This window comes from Strongylocentrotus purpuratus, unplaced genomic scaffold (genome assembly GCF_000002235.5).
Source record: "Strongylocentrotus purpuratus isolate Spur 01 unplaced genomic scaffold, Spur_5.0 spur5_contig_864, whole genome shotgun sequence".
Taxonomy (NCBI): domain Eukaryota; kingdom Metazoa; phylum Echinodermata; class Echinoidea; order Camarodonta; family Strongylocentrotidae; genus Strongylocentrotus; species Strongylocentrotus purpuratus.
In genome coordinates, this window is record NW_022145573.1 from 262,083 (window position 1) to 279,374 (window position 17,292).

Below are 17,292 nucleotides of genomic sequence, written 5' to 3' on the forward strand. Positions count from 1 at the left end.
ACCTTTGACCTCGTGACCCCAAAATCTAATCAGTTCATCGGCTCTGCAAGATACATACATGACCAAAGTTTGGCAGGAATCCATCGATCAGTTCTTCAGATAACGCGATCACGAGAACGGGACGTACGGACGGACGGACGGACAACCCGAAAACATAATGCCTCCGGCTACTTCGTAACGGAGGCATAAAAACAAAATAACAACCAGAAAAATAGACAAAAATGGGCAGCACTGGAGACAAGAGTTAGGGTTTGTCATACTCTCCTTATGCAGGCTTGAACGCCTTACCTTATATCCTGGCAGTTCACCCCCTTCTCCTGGCTTAGCACCCTGGGCCATCTTGATCTGCAGCTCATCCGAGTGGGCCAGATAGGAGCTGGTCACACCAAACCTCCCTGAAGCTACCTGCTTGATAGCTGAGCGGGTGTTATTCAGGGGGTCCTCCGTGTGCAGGTACCGGTCTTCATTCTCCCCGCCCTCTCCCGTATTACTCTTGGCACCAATCCTGCAGGGCAATGAGAAAAATAATCCAATGAATTGATGAAAGATTCTACATTGCAATGTGCAATGCATGGAGATGTAGACTTTGTGGATTACATTTTCATGTTTTGAGTGGAAGCAGTAGCTTACTCTAAGAGCTTAAAGACCTACAGAGTTGTTTGTAATCTGGTCAAATTAGTCTGATTAAATCTGACAGAGAAGTGTTTTTCTCATCAGTGATCAGATCATATATATTTACTCTGGATCTATTTGCTACTCCCTTTTATTTCATTAAAGAGATAGCATCAGAAATGTTAAGTTGTGCGAAGTTTGAGATTAGGCTAAAATAAGTGCTGGGTACACGGTTTTTGTATTGCAGAAATCTACATGTGCTAGATATGAACCGCAGGGCAATTATTGCTGGAGCATGTGTCATATACCCCTAATTGATGTCAGAGGTAATAAACTACTCTGACTACACATTTCAATTAATTTTATCTGTCCAAGTTAAATATCAAGGAAATGTTACATGGAACCTTTTACAAGCAATAACAACAAAATATGGGTAACAGTAACGATCAAAATGCGTACATGTAAGTGATAGATATACATAGGCGCTGTCATCTTAGAAATTGAAGAGTAAAACTACTCATAGCATGAGCACTAAGAAAGAGTAAAAGGTGAAAGAGGGTGCATGGAGGAAAAAGGACAGAACATTAAGGTGAGGAAGGGAAGGGAATGAGACGAAAGAAGAGGAAGGATATAGAGAGGGATGGGTTGGCTCACCTGTTCATAGCCTTTGCCAATGTACTATGAGCCTCTATGGAGAGACTACCAAAGCTCATGGCACCGGTGTTGAACCTCTTGACTATGGAAGCAGCTTCCTCCACCAGGGAGAGGTCAAGCGGCTCAGCACTCTTCACCATCTCAAGTTGACCTCTCAGGGTACACATACGCACCTGTGGAATAAGATTTCACAATTATAATTATAGGCATTTCTATAGCGCCGTCTATCTAGAAATTCTATTCCAAGGCGCATTAATTATTACCCCAGCTTTAGCCTAGCTGCCATTACAGCGCTCTAGCATTTCAAGGAATTGATTCCTGCCAGGTACCCATTTACCTCACCTGGGTCGAGTGTGGCAAAAGAAGATTAATGCCTTGCCAAAGGACATTAGTGCAGTGCCGGGAATTGAACTACGACCTTTGAATTTCAAGTCAAGAGCTTAAACCACTCGACTACGACACTTGTACCAAAGACAAACTCAAACTCGCAACATCTCTAGTTGACCTCTCAGGGCACACATGCGCTCCTGGGAATACTTCAGTCAGAAATAGGAGTATGTTACTCAGTTTTCGACTTAGATGAAATACTTAGCCAACTTCAGTATTCAGTTGATGCTTCTGGCTAAGTATATTACCCTAAATACAAGACAGCTCCCTAGCAGACTTAAAGATAAAGACCAGTTATGGTCATGCCATTGCATTGTGAAAGAAATCTTGTGGAATCGATTAGAAAAGGTTGATCATCTAGCATATAAGTATTGGTGTGTACTGCAAGGTTCCGGAATCATCAAAATGATAAGCAATTTGGCCCAGTCTTCGTAAAGTTACAAGCACTGTACACAAAAAAATGTATATGGGACTACGCACACGTGCGCGACACATGCGTCTATCTCTCACATAACAATAGATAAACTAATTTACTGGTCTTTACCTTTAAGCAAATTATTTTGGAAGCATTGATTGGAGAATCTTTGGAACTTCATTACTTCCACACACAGCCTGATCAAGAAAACTTGAACCATGCAAAAACAGTTGCAAATTACCACTATTTCTAGTTAGCAAATAACTGAAGAGCATTTAATTTGTAGGTAACAAACAACTGCAGCACTAATCTACTTGCCCGTAGGAGACTTACCGATTCTTTCTGTGACTCTACAAACTTCTGATAGGCATTCTGATTCTTGTTACGTGCAGCATCCTGCAGGTTTGCAATGCTGACAGGATCGTTGACGTGCTTCTCACCCCCATCACGCCAATGGTACGATCCACCCTCCAGGTTACTAGATATGTCTCCTTGAGCCTCTGCATAAGCCATTCTGTGCCTCTCAAAAGCCTATATGGAACAAGGAAAACAGAGTCACAGTACTAGTACACTGAAGAAGCTCTCATTTTTCATGAATGTGAAAACAACTTGTGAAAACGTCTTTGCCACTGTCATACCTGGAAATGTCTTCACGCAAAAGACATTGCAGTAAATAACTCTACTAGTTACCCTAATAATACACTTACAGTGTATAGAATTACATAGTAACAAATTCAACACACAAGTTGTTGAATTAAAATTCATAAAAGGCTGCATACAACGGACTGCCAGCCTAAAAACTCTAGGGGTTTGGGGTCATTTTTTAATACTCGTTATTTTAGTCTAATCAAAGGACAAATTTTATCAACGAACACACGGTTAGTGAGAGATCCCATTTCCTTCTACCTTTCATCATCAACCATCTTTTTATCAACTATGGTACCTTTGACCTTTGACCTTTGACCTTACCTCTTCAGCCAGGATCTCAAACGTGGCTCCACCAAGCCTAGATGCTGTTCCTATGAAGCACTTGTCGACCACCTCCTCGGCGAGACCAACTGCCTCAAAGATTTGAGCTCCCTGAAACGAGATGATGAGAGGAATTCATAAGACATCTAAGACAAACATGTTCCATACCTTCCAACTTTTCACAGCAATAACTAGGAGTCTCTCAAGGCAAAATTAGGAATACCGTCCATTTTGGATACTTTTAACACAGAATATTTAAAAAAAGTGAGTAATCTAGGGTTCAAATCAAAAGCTTGAAGGCTGATAAATAGGAATCAATCCTCTAAAATAGGAATGGTTGGCAGCTTTGATGTTCATGTGATAAGAAAGATTTCTAATGTCACGTTACTGAAACTTTGCTGCAGTCAAAACCCTAAATGCGTAACTGATCGCAACTGACACAGATAGGCCCAACGCCAGGCAACAAAATATCTCTTTTTCTTCCTTTCCATTTAGTGTGTGCTGCTTGTTACTACACTAATGCTTCATTTCCCAGCTTATCCAAGCCTTACATTATAACTCTGCAGAAATGACATGTTCCTCTTTATTGTAACTTTAGACAAATCCTTCTCGGTATCATCCAAATACCTAAGCTGATTATGTGCCACATTCCCAGACCCTCCAGCCTTGCCTTGTACCTTTACAGGAGAGAGATGTCCATCTTGGCCATTGCCTTGGGGATATTCTTCTCTGTCGCTGCAATGACCCTCTGCTGAATATCCTTTTAAGGCCCAATCTGTAGCTCTTTATAAATACTATTAATAATAATGCTTTATAAATAATAACCTCTTGCTGCTTTTAATCCCAATCTCACCTTGTAACTCTGGAGGAGTGAGATGCCCATCTTAGCCATCACCTTAGCGATACCCTTCTCAGTCGCGGCAATGACCCTCTGCTGAATCTCCTTGGGTCCGAATTCCACTCCCAAAAGGCTCTGCTCATGGAGGCTAATCAGGCACTCGTACAGGAGGTAGGGACAGATCGCATCCGCACCATAACCTAGCAACAGGCAGAGATGGTGCATCTCGCGGGCCTCTCCCGTCTCTACGATGAGACCGACGTGAAGACGCTGTCGGGTCTTGATCAGGTGGTGGTGGGATGCCCCCAAGGCTAGCAGAGGGCTGGATGATGGGTAAGCATAGGTAACAAACATAAATTACAATGTCAATGCTGAAAAATTTCCATTCCAATAAATGCTCAAGATCAGATGTCAAACAATTTCATTTGTTTGAGCAAATATGCCAAAAATACCAAAAACACCCCCCAAAAAATAATTCCAATAAGTATCTCAAGAAAAACTTAAAATACTATTCCTCTGATTCTGAGTAGAGAATCAAACTTAATACATGGGGGTTTACATAGATCAACATCACATCGCCAAATTAGACTACAATAGTGGTCAAATACCTGACTGGCACTCTTTCTGGACCTGCAGCTCTGTCGGACAAGACCAAAAGAGTATAGCCCTGCTCTGTTGCCTCGGAACACTCTGCACAGATCCGGTCTATCGCTGGGACCAGTCCTGCATATCCAGCTTCCACAGGGAAAGTGATGTCAATGGTCTTAGTCTATAGAAACAGAGATAGAACAAAAGAGAATATATAAAACCAATGAATTACACCATACACATTGATTCAGACGACCGCTTCACCCCACTCCCTACATGAACCTAGATGTCCCTGTAGTAAGCCTCCTCTTCACCCCACTCCCTACATGAACCTAGATGTCCCTGTAGTAAGCCACCTCTTCACCCCACTCCCTACATGAACCTAGATGTCCCTGTAGTAAGCCACCTCTTCACCCCACTCCCTACATGAACCTAGATGTCTCTGTAGTAAGCCTCTGGTAATGAGAGAATTGAGTAATCAATGGGTTAACTTAATACAAGTAACTGCTGTAATCAAAAGCAGCACATGAATGTCCATCCACCTAAGTCCAATAAGTGTATCTTAAAATGGAATCAACCCTTTGTAAAAAACAGATCAACAAACCAGAGGAACAGAATAGTGTCACTTTGGACAAAGCACAAAACAGAAAAGGTAGGAATTTTGAAAGTTGAGATCACAAATTAATTAGAAATTCTCCTATCATTTTATTCTGATTTATAATATCACACACAAAGATAGCCCATCACTACTAGATAACACATTTTCTCATTTATGATGGCTCAGGCAGATCTGTACATGATATATCATTGGTTACTTAATGTCAAGATGTAAATAATCATTATTTTCAGAATAACTATTTTGTTTTAAAAAGGGGCAATGAGAACTTTGTACTAAACAAATAGCGCAATTTTTCTTTCTCCCATCTTCTAAAAGTCTCCCCAATCTGTTTCTCTTAACTTTTCTTCCTCAACTCAAACCCAACATAAAATGAATGGTTTGATTCTGCTTATTTTATTCTGATTCGCTCAACCACTCCAATGATACAATACCAACCTTCCATGTGCGAAGAGATGTGTCTTTGATGATCTCAAGGTCGTGCAAGGTCAAGACGGGAGTTTCTAAAAAGAGACGGTTGCACTGCTTCTCGCTTGGCTCCAAGATGTTGTCTTCAGGGCCGATAGGGCATGCCTAATTACAAAAAGAGTAATGTTGTCATTTTATTTTTAAAGTAAAAACTACATAACAAAAGGTCAAGGGAGATAAGAAAAGTGGTCTTTACACACATAATTATAGATCTTATATAGCGCCTAACACTTACTTTATCAGAAGTCTCTAAGCGATCTACAAATAATGCAGCATAATTACCCTGGCTTAAGCAGTGCAGCTGTTACGCGCGCTAAGTTTCAAGGAATAAATTCCTACCAGGTACCCATTTACTTCACCTGGGTGGAGTGTGGCAAATGTAGATCAATGTCTTGCCAAAGGACATTAGTGCAGCAGCGGGACTTGAACTGCGTACCTTGTGATCGACAGTCGGGTGACGTATCCACTCGACCACAACACCTCTACATGATCCTTTTTATACAGTTTTCAATGAGCACTGTCCAAGAGAAACGCGCTCTTCCTGATTGATGATCTGTACAGATGGGCACTATCAAAATCAAGTTAGATTGAAGTTTCTACTTCTTGTCGCTGCCTTTTGGCATTTTGTTTTACCGTGCCTGATAAAAATTGTGTCAGATCATATTTGATTGCAAAGAGTCTCAGTTAATGCCCCAAAGATCTAGGAAGTTGCATTGTTGTAGTTGTAGAGGTGTTGTGGTCGAGTGGATAAGTCATCGTACTAACGATCACAAGGTCTGCGGTTCGAGTCCCACCACGGCACTAATGTCCTTTGGCAAGATATTGATCTACATTTGCCACACTCAACCCAGGTGATGTAAATGGATACCTGACAGAAATTAATTACTTGAAATACTAGAGCGCCGTAATGGCCGCCTTGCTAAAGCCAGAATAATAATCAAGGCAGCACCAGGAGTGTCATGACATGACAGACATATGCGCTATATAAGAAGACATCATTATTATTATAATTGATTCTCACCAGTGACATGACGATACTCTCCCTGATGGGATCAATAGGTGGGTTGGTGACCTGGGCAAAGAGTTGCTTGAAGTACTCAAAGACCAATGGATTACGCTGAGACAGGCAAGCCAGAGGCGCGTCGTTACCCATAGATCCTAGGGGCTCTTTCCTGGTTGGAAAAAACAGGAGGATAAAAATGATAGTTTCCTGAAAAAACAGAAGAATAGCAGGATAATAACCTGATAATGGCATTTAACAAAACCAGAGCAAGTCCACTTACCAATTTATGCTTCGAGGCTCATTATTTCACAATCTTTCAGTCACATGGATACATTGCTTTCAAACCTACCTGTTGTAAAGTAAAATACTACAGACTACAGAAGAGAGTAGTCTGTTTGAATAAAAAATGCAAAATCTTTTTCCTGCAAAATTACATGCAAAGGGGTAAGATGGTTTACAGAAAATCTATGAACACATGCTCTTTTCTGTTACAATCTCATCTTCCTGTTACATGGTACCTTGCCACTTTCTCACTGGTTCTTACTTTGAATGGTTGTATCATGGATGGCACATGCTCCAGCGACGATTATTCCGTGATCAATATCCTAATCCAAATGAGTCCTCAATGTCGGCTCTAGATTGAACACTATACCAAACCCTAATCCTATACCTTACTTAAAATCAAATTGGAAACCTAACCTTGACATTTGCATTTGATGAAATAAAACTTGGGAGTAATCATCACTGTAGCATGTGTCAAAAGAACATCCATTTAAAATTGTTAAGACATCTCAAAAACACTTCATTTCACACATATCACACTTGACACATCATGCAGTAGACATTATTGTCAACAAACACGCAAACAAAAGAAATAAGAAAGGGGGAGAAAAAAAGCTTCCGTCTTCCTGTAGATCTATCCTAGCCAAGACTTCAGGTTCCTGTATTCGGACCTATGAAGAAGCAGGAATGACAGCGGCCACAGGGAGGGATGGAAGGAGAGCAGTTCTTCAGGCTAGCTTACTTGTTCTTCACCATTGGAACGAGAAGCAGGTTGATATGCTCCACGCTATAGCCAAACATGGAGAGACGATGATCGGACTGGACGGGAACAAGAGGACTGATCTCTGGCTCCTCGCCCCTCGTTTCCAGGTGAGCCTTGTAGAAGTCCTTTAGGGTGACAGCCTGCGGGTAAAGGGGGAGGCAGAGCAAAGATCTTCCGATTAATACAGAGATCAAGATCAACTACATGATGGAAATGGAAGCTTGTGTATAATTTTTGGGGTAGCACAACTTGTCAAAACTGACAAGCCTCTAATGTTAAAGGGGCTGTAGCATGGGAGATACTGGTTGACGCCATCTACGTCCTCTTTTGGACAACTGCACGTAAACGAATGGACTTGATTAACTGGGTCAGCGCACTAGCGTTCGCGAAACAGACCGGAATTCTGCTCACGCTTCGGTTTCGCGTATGTTGCACACATGTGAACACGTAGGCCTACTGCGGTCGTGTTGTCCGTAGCCGTATTACAACCGATTTGCCCCAAGTCCGGCCATGGGAAAAACAGATACTGTAGACTCCTCATGCTACAGCCCCTTTAAAGACAGTGCAAAAGTGTGGCGGTAAACTGCTTCCAAACATCCACTGCAGCAAAACTAGATACTGGTAAGATGAGCTCAGTGGACTTCTCATTTCTGTACCTCAAATACAAAGATCTCTGCGTATGCTTACGCGCCATTGATGCACACAGGTAGCCTATGGTGTGTTCTTTTGCATTTAATAAAGTGCGTTCAATAAAATGCATCTCGGCAGTCTTGACATTCATTTCCTAATGGGTTTTGCAGCAGCTGAATTTCAAAGCAGTTTACCATGTCATGTCTTACCATATATGAGTCAAATTTAAACTCGGACCAAGGCGGTAAAGTAAGTGGGCAGATTTATACTAGCCATTCAATCTAGAAGAGGGCAAAGACAAAGGAACATACCTGTTGGTCCATCCACTGCTTGACCGGTCTGAGGGTAGCAATGTGATGCTTGATGTCCACATCGTTGATGAACTCTCCGAGCTCTGTATCGACGAGCAGCATCCTGCCTGGCTTGAGACGGCTCTTAGACTGTGTGTCCTCTGGAGCTACGTTCAACACCCCTACCTCGCTGGCCATGACCACGAAGCCCGACTTGGTGATGTAGTAGCGTGAAGGGCGGAGGCCGTTGCGGTCCAGGATAGCTCCGACATAACGGCCGTCAGCGAATGTGAACAGGGCTAGTGAGAAGGAATGAAATGAACGTACATGTAAATAACATCTGCTGAGTGCCAGAAGGACATTACACCTAACCCTTTGTTACATTTATGAGTTAACGCTCTTCTGACTCTGAGGAGTTGATCTTCTTTTATTGATTTTCTGTTCATGGTTACGTAGTTCTAAAATTGTAAGCCTTGTTCACTTCCATTGCATGATGAGCCTCATGACTGTTCAAATTTCGGCTACAGAAGCAAACTTGAATGAATCCTGTTAAACAACTTTGGCGGAACACTTACATTTTACATGCATTCTCATAACATGAATACAGTCAAATCTGTCTTAGTGGCCACCTCTCTATAAAGGCCACCTGTCTATAGACGCCATGCATTATGTCTCCCTCTAGAGAGAAATGTGTGTTAAATAACGTGACTAGAAATGCCACCTGTCTACAGAGGCCACTTTTTCTATGTCCCTGTTGTGGCCTCAATAGACAGATTTGACTGTATATGGTTCAGTTGGTTTTGAATTGAAATTAAAGGGCATAAAAATCTTCTTATTATACCTGGTCCGTCCCATGCTTCCATAGCAAACGAAGCCCAGCGGTAAAAGTTCCGTTTCTCCTCACTCATCATAGTGTCCTTATGCCAGGCCTCTGGGATCATAGTCATTACAGCCTGTAGGTCAGAGCAAGAAGGAGGTAAGTTAAAATGTAGGAAAAAATGACAAAGATGAGGATAATGTTGATGCCAGGTCTCTGATACCATTGTTATCATCGCCTGACATTGAGAGCAAGAGGGATGGATGCCAATCACAATTTAAAAATTGACGCTCCTGAAGGTGAGAAGGAGGTGATCCAATATTTCAGCCTGGCTTATTAAAATACTTCAGAAGCATAAAACTAAGGTCATGCACAGAATTTATGGTTCGGTTGTCAAGTCTAGGATCAACGGTAGGAACTTGAGAAACTTGAAAAAGTTCTTCAAAGATCTTTTTTGAATAAAGTACAGGTATTCAGTCGATGGGGGAAACAAAATCATGAAATATATTTGATTTGATTTGATTTTTGTTTATTTTTTCAGGCCAAATTGTGGAATTGTTCCTGTTGGGCAGTGATATTTCATTCTCTTTTTTTATCATTCCATAGTTGAGATATGAGATTCTATCACTCCAGCAAACAACTCTTCAGAAATTTCATCTCTCTACCAAGTAAATATCAAACGAGTATCACTTTCATTTGTTCTCTTGTTTATTTCTTTGACCGCAAATAAAATTTCAGACACTAGACATGTTGGGCTTACCTCTGGCAGGGATCGACCTCCGGCCATGATGAGGAACTCCAGGACATTATCCACCCGTCCAGAGTCTGGTAGCCCCTCCTCCACCACAGGATAGAGCTGTTTGAGCTCGTCACCGTACTTAGAGCTGCTCATGACGCCCTCTCTAGCCCTCATCAGGTTCTCATTGCCTCGGATGGTGTTGATCTCTCCATTGTGGGCGACGTATCTTTAGAGTCAATTATAAGGAAAAATCAAAATCGTTTATCATCATTTTTTTATTTTTTTAGCAGATGAAAAAAAAATATCTAAGAAAAAGTGCATCATACAATATATCTGCATAGTAGCAACTGATCAACAGTGTACTACTAAATGTATCATCAAAGTTCATGCCACACAGATGCAACAACCTAATATACAATATATGTGAAATACAAAATCATAAGAACATGTAGCATAATGCTAAGCAGGATTGGTCTGATTACGGTATTACTTGCCATGGAAATATACAATTAACAACTATATCATCCATACCCCCTTGTAAATTTAATGTTCTTGTTTCTTTTGTAACTCAAGAATGAAAGGTGGACTGGTCTAACTAGGGCCTATGTTGGGTACTTTCAGATGTTAGCTTTAATACGTCATATTCTGAAGAAACTTGGTAAGGGTATGAATAAATTGTTCACAAACATTAAAACTTGAAAACTTGTTAAGGGTGTGAATAATTTAGTTGTTTTAAACTGTACATGTATATACAATATCCATCAAAATGAATTATGTGATAGTAACGCAATAGTACACCTCAAGTGCACTACAAAAGTTAGTGCAATAGAGGTGCACTAGGTGCACTTTATCTCAGCCCATAAAGTGCACCTAGTGCACCTCTACTGCACTAACTTTTTTAGTGCACTCGTGGTGCACTATTGCGTTACTATTGTATAAAGGTAGTTTATTTTGATGGATATTGTACTTACAATTTACACCTTTGTTCTGATCAATAATCTATTACATAACTGTATTGATGTGAATAATGATGTTCATTTCATTTAACAAAGTTAAGAATACATGACAAGATTTATTAGTTTTGGCAATTTTTTTCCTTCTTCAATAATTATGGATGGATAACTTTATACCGAGCATATTGAAGAGTTGCTATTAAGCTACGCAGTTGTTTTGGTACGGCTTTGGTAAAAAGGATTCAAAACGAATCCCAATCTGTTTCCCTGTTCACTCTCTCTAGTTACACGATAGTGTGTTTGTATCTGAAGGAAGTGTTTGCACAGCTTTGATGCAAACGAGAATAGAAAGGGAACAGACAATTTACCAATGCATTAGTGTACGTCTTGCACTTTGGTCATTATAACAGCAAGATGAGTACATCATCATTCTTCCCAAATAAACTATGGGCTCGTTATTGGGAGATATAAACAGAAAGTGGGTATTTCAAACTTTAAAGATCAAAATCATTTTCACATTAAGAACATCAAAAAGTGTAGAATATTGCTGTCCATGAAATATTATTTAATGACCTGAAATCAGCTCTATGAGTGTGTGCGAGAGGATGTGGTTATTTTCCTCAGAAACAGAGAGCTGTGTGTATTGAAATAGCCCCTGTAGACCTAAAGGGTAGAGGACACTGTCTGTTTTTGTTTGTTTTATTTTTCTTCTCCCTTTTATTTCTTTGTCCTACTACTCCTTCAGAACAAGAATTTAACATACTTTAACATACTTTAACCCACTGGCTACTGGAACCTTGTCAGCCTAAGGAATTAAGATAATCCAGTTGCAATTTGGGTTAAAGACAATTTTATGTATATATGTTGGAAAAGGTATATACATGTACGGTATGCACAATGCTAAATAAATCTCCCTTTTCTTGATTTAAGAGCAAAAGGCCTAGTAACATTTTAAGAATGTTGACAGGAGCCTCTGGGCAAAGAATGTGCTCTACTATCCTCGGGCACTTGTCCATGAGATTTCTTTCTTCCTTTGTTTCTATACATTTAATTCTTTTACCTGGAAATTGGATTTTAAAAAATAAAATCAAAATCAAAAGCATGTGCGGTACTCTCACCTAGCATACCTGCCAACCTTTCACAGCAACATTTAGGAATACAGTCTATTTCATATACTTCACACACAGAATATTTCATAAAAAGAGAGGCATCTAGGGTTCAAAACAATAGCTTGACCCTATCTAAATAGGAACAACTCCTCCAAAAAGGAATCATTTGCAGCTACATTGTTTGCTATATAGAGGGCGCTATATAAATGGTGCAAGTATAAGTAGTGCTGTGGGGCTTTAATAGGAATGACATGTGTACCTGTGAGGGTGTGCTCTCTCCCAGCTGGGGAAGGTGTTGGTTGAGAACCTACTGTGGACCACTGCAAAGTGGGTCTCGTAGTCTGGGTCCGCAAAGTCTCCAAAGTACTTCCATAGTTGAAACGGTGTAAACAAACCCTAGATAGATACAAAGATGAGAAGACAAAGTGAAAAGCATGAAGATGGAGCAACGAACGGTATGAGGGATAATAAATACTAGAAACATACACAGAGATGAATTATGACAATGTTTCAGAATAGAGAGCACAGAAATAATGGCAGGCCTATATAGAGAGGCTTAACAGACCATCCAAAAAGACAAATTAAAAAAACCTCTAGGTTTTTCGTATTTGTCCAAAAACATTCAAAATATTAAGAATATTTCAAGAGTTCACATCTTATAATCTTACAATGACATTAAAAATGACATCAGAAATGACATAAAAATTGACATTAAAAATGTCAATAAAGATTATAAAAAGTAAGGAATCTTTCAGCCGATTTTGTTGTTGTTTTTGTTGAAAAAACATCCATGTACCCACATGTAAAATGGTGTATACAGGGTGTGTATATGGAGTATCTGGGGTACATGTCCCTTATAACAGGCACATCATTTGATATTCTGTGCACTGTCTCAGTAATCCAGTTATTGAACTTCAACTTCTATTTCCAGACAGTGATCAATAGAGTATTGACTGGGTCAAGGGCTATGGTCATTCTTCCTTAGTACTTTGTTCTGCTCTGGCAAAGAGGAATTATTAGGGGGATTATCAGTGGGATTATCAGTTGGATTATCAGTGGGATTATCAGTGGGATTATCAGTGGGATTATTTAAGGGATTATAAGAGGTGCTTTTGTTCAAAGCAATCCTTCTTTTGAATTGGGCTTAAGAACTTCAAACTTATACATTGTACATACAAAGGTTTACTGGAAAACACAGAATCTAAAGTCGAAAAAAGTGAGATTGCATGTACATGTACATTGTAAATGCATTAGATAGCATGTCATCTACATTAAATACACATTTATTTCATTACCGTATATAACACGTATACAATCTGTATGTATGTAGAACTAGGCCTATTAATAAAAGGCCTAGACAGGTACATTTTAGAATATCATTAAATATCATTATAGGGCAAAATGTGTGAAATGTGTTTAGCTGGAGCATCATTTGATATATAAGTTTTATTCATTTGAGATCAATGCAATATGAATTCCTTTTATGTGAGTTCCAACCACACAATTCTTCTGCCACCTGCTAAAAAAGGTCAAGCATTCTCATGCAGGACCATAATTGTGGAACTGTGAGCTCTAAATCAAAACATCCGTTTGGCCCACGCACTGCTCACGTCATCCAGCCATCGGCCCTCTAGACGACCTCCATCTAAATTTAGCATCTCGTTTGACTAGCATCCCTGCATTTTATTTACCCCCTTCTCTGTCTGTCTCTCTCTTCCTCTCTCTCTCTCTCATTCTTGATCTCGCTCCATCTCGCTCCATCTCTCTCTCATTCTTGATCTCGCTCCATCTCGCTCCATCTCTCTCTCATTCTTGATCTCGCTCCATCTCGCTCCATCTCGCTCCATCTCGCTCTCCCTTGATCGCACTCTCTCTCTCTCTCTCTCTCTCTCTATCTCATTCCCCCACGCACACATCAAATTGATGCCATCAATTATAGATTTCTGTCCCGCAATCCTCATTCTCTTCCGCAACTTGTATACCCCTCCCTCCCTCCCTCATCCCCCCCCCCCCCACACACACACACACATCAATTTGATGCCATCAATTATAGATTTCTGTCCCGCAATCCTCATTCTCTTCCACATCTTATTTACCCCTCTCTCTCTCTCCCCCATCCCACACAATTGCATACCGTCAAACACCAAATTAATGCCATCAACTGCATATTTGTGCATGTTTAGCCAGCCATTGCACTATAGCCTAAACCCCTAAAGGGCTTTCTTCATTGATAATCAAGTGGCGTTTGACGTCAAACAGTGCTTCATTCCAAGCAATCCTCATGATCCTCACTATTGTGCCCGTTTAATTAAGAGGGAAATTGCTTCACACATCGTTTGGATCTTATGTCTGCTGTAATCTCATTTCTTGGAAGTACATTGTACAATGAACATATTCTAAACACATCTTTCTGCATTCTTGAGATGTAAATAATAATTTTGTACACATATACTTTAATCACAGCACAATCGTATATGTATAACATCACAATCTTTTAAGTAACAAAATCCATGGCACATATTAAAGATACTACTTTACATGTATATTGAAATCTTGATATTTTAAGGACCATAAATAATAATGCAAAGGGTGTCCAGCAACTACCCTTGTGGTTTAAGTGTTGTATTTCATCTTGCTTGGTGTATACAGTATAGTCTACAGACTGATTTCTCCATGTACATGTAGCATTAAATTCAGAATGGGTTGTTTCACATCTACTGTAGATGATGGTGTACAATCCAAGTATCTTTTGTGAAAAATGGCTATAAAGACCATTAAAGAGATGAAAGGGTGTATTTACAAACACCTGTCAGGTGGTATAGGTTCCTTTGTACATGTTTCAATGAGAAATGATTTGATCGGAAACAAATAATGTTTATACACAGGTGGGCTTTCTGGTTTTTTAAAGCAGGTTTGACAATATCCTTGGTACACTTCTCAAAAAAGGTATGCTGAACACATTGAGAAGGATTGGATACTCAGCATTAGAGTGTGTGTGTGTGTATGGGAGTTTTACAGACGTGTATCAATCAGATATGAATATTTACGTCTGGGGACCGACCTTTAAACGTCACCATCCGAAAGACCCGAGTCAGTTTCAAAACTACGTTCTCGGCTGAATCAGTTTATAACTTCCATTGCTAGCTGGATTACAGGCGAACGCCCCAATGCCTAGATAGATATGAGTGATTGGTCTTTTATGAAATGCATGTCTAAGACCATGCGGGCAGGAAATTAACCCAGGTGTCCTTGAAAAGATATTCATGTGCAATGCATAAATAATGGCCCATGAAATGTTACGAGATAGCAGTGAGAATTGGATGAACTAGCATAATTTAGATGTACCTGACTGGGATGAATGGCAAATTCATTTTCTAGTTTGGATGAGGAGAGGGAGAGAATGCATGGAAGGAGAAGAGGAGAAGAGAAGAGGGAATAGGGGGTTGGGGTAGGGAAGAAGGAGAGGAGGGGGTAGAGGAGGATGGGGGTACTTAATGTAGGGAGTAGAGGAGCAGGAGAACACACACAGACAAAATAAAAGACCCCAATAAAGTCCCAGAAACCTAATTAGAGTTCAGTACTAGGGCAGAGAATGTGTAAATTATTGGACAAAAATGAACAAAAAAAATGAACTATTTGTCTTCTGTGACATTCAAATTGTTCTGTTGAATATTCCAAAGAGATACATTTCACTGGATAGTGTATACCAATAATGTGATTCTAATATCTGGACCAAGCCATCAAAATATTGTGACTTTTCTCAATTTTAATCATAATATAGAAAACTTTGGGTACATGTAGGAGGTACTTGGGATATGTGATTGGAAACAATAGAATATATTGGAGTAATTGACAGGAGCGCGTAGCATTACTCCACGAGGCCAGATGCAACCATGTACACAATTACACATGCACATTCAAGTACCTCTTACCACACTGCCCATGTGATCAAACACAGCTGAACAATTGCCTCATAAGAATATAGACACAATATACACAGGGCTTACTGGTACTTGAGAGCCAAAGGGCTACACATCACTGTACATGCAGCAGTAAGTCAATGCCCTTCTGTCTCTCCAAAGATGATATCTCTTGTTACATAATCCAATCTAATGGTATGCGATTAGGTTTCCTTCATCAGTCTCACTCAGAGCATGTGATCAACAATAAGATGGCTGTCCAATACTCCAATTACTTTCCTTGTATCTCCCGTGCATATCCCAGGTGATAGGTAATGCTATTCCATCACCAATTTACCCTAAGGGTACAATTTCATGTGTATGATACAACTGGGCCCCATTTCACAAAACTTGTCATCAGTGACAAATGACAATTTTTGTTATAAGCTAGTGAAATCCTTGCTTCTGATTGGTTATCACCAGATTTGTTTTTGTCATTGAACAAGGGCTTTGTGAAACGGTTCCCTGACCTTGTCATCTGTCAGCTGGTGTCTTCAGTTCATTTAGTTTGAGGGTTGGTTATTTAAGTGGAAAATGAAGATCAAATGAGTGGTAGCAGTGTAAAACAAAAAGTCAGCTGTTTTTAAAGATCTATGGTCTGTGTGGACCTAAAAGTGCACTGACTGTGTAAATGATCTGCTTTAAAGCTCTTCAGTCTAAAAACAGATTATATCATACCAGCATTAATCCACGAGGGAAAGGCTTGAATTCTTGAAAGTGGTTTTAATAGCTAACCTAAACCATATGGCCTAACCAACGATCTGGTACTGGCATTTCCTCTTCAATCCTAATATTTCATACTTGTTCTTCCCCTCCTCGTTTTCCCACATTCTCATTTGTTCATGTTTTTGCTCTTTTCCTTCTTTTAACATCCTCATCTTTCCTTCTTCTCATTCTTCATTCTCTCCTTCTTGTTCTTGTTCTTCCTCCTCCATCCATCTTCTTCTCCCTCTTTCTCCCCCCCCCCCCCTCCTCCTCCTCCTCCTCCTCCTTATTCTCTTCGTCCCTCTCCTACTCCTCCTTCCTTTTCTAGTCCTCCTCCTCCCATCCCACCTCCTCTTCTTACCCATACAATAATCCTAGGCAATGAATATGGGAGCAATCATTATGTAGTAATGAACCACCTTAAATATTCATAGACTTATGCGCTCAGACGGAACCTACAAATCCGGCTCTCTTGCAAACTCGTCCCTACCAGTT

At 40.1% G+C, this 17,292-nt stretch overlaps 1 protein-coding gene across 1 annotated transcript in view; it reads right to left on the bottom strand.

The window, feature by feature from the left end:
* Positions 1 to 17,292, bottom strand: part of LOC754163 (putative glutamate synthase [NADPH]) — a 54,015-nt gene that overhangs the window by 22,690 nt on the left and 14,033 nt on the right. The window contains exons 7-19 of the mRNA XM_030972944.1: positions 12,393 to 12,529; positions 10,093 to 10,297; positions 9,357 to 9,468; positions 8,537 to 8,814; positions 7,575 to 7,735; positions 6,569 to 6,719; positions 5,518 to 5,652; positions 4,484 to 4,644; positions 3,891 to 4,197; positions 3,038 to 3,148; positions 2,402 to 2,599; positions 1,267 to 1,439; positions 289 to 505 (exon numbers count right to left, since the gene is read on the bottom strand). Of these exons, the coding sequence (XP_030828804.1) occupies positions 289 to 505; positions 1,267 to 1,439; positions 2,402 to 2,599; positions 3,038 to 3,148; positions 3,891 to 4,197; positions 4,484 to 4,644; positions 5,518 to 5,652; positions 6,569 to 6,719; positions 7,575 to 7,735; positions 8,537 to 8,814; positions 9,357 to 9,468; positions 10,093 to 10,297; positions 12,393 to 12,529 (2,346 nt within the window). The remainder of the gene's footprint in view (positions 1 to 288; positions 506 to 1,266; positions 1,440 to 2,401; positions 2,600 to 3,037; positions 3,149 to 3,890; positions 4,198 to 4,483; positions 4,645 to 5,517; positions 5,653 to 6,568; positions 6,720 to 7,574; positions 7,736 to 8,536; positions 8,815 to 9,356; positions 9,469 to 10,092; positions 10,298 to 12,392; positions 12,530 to 17,292) is intronic.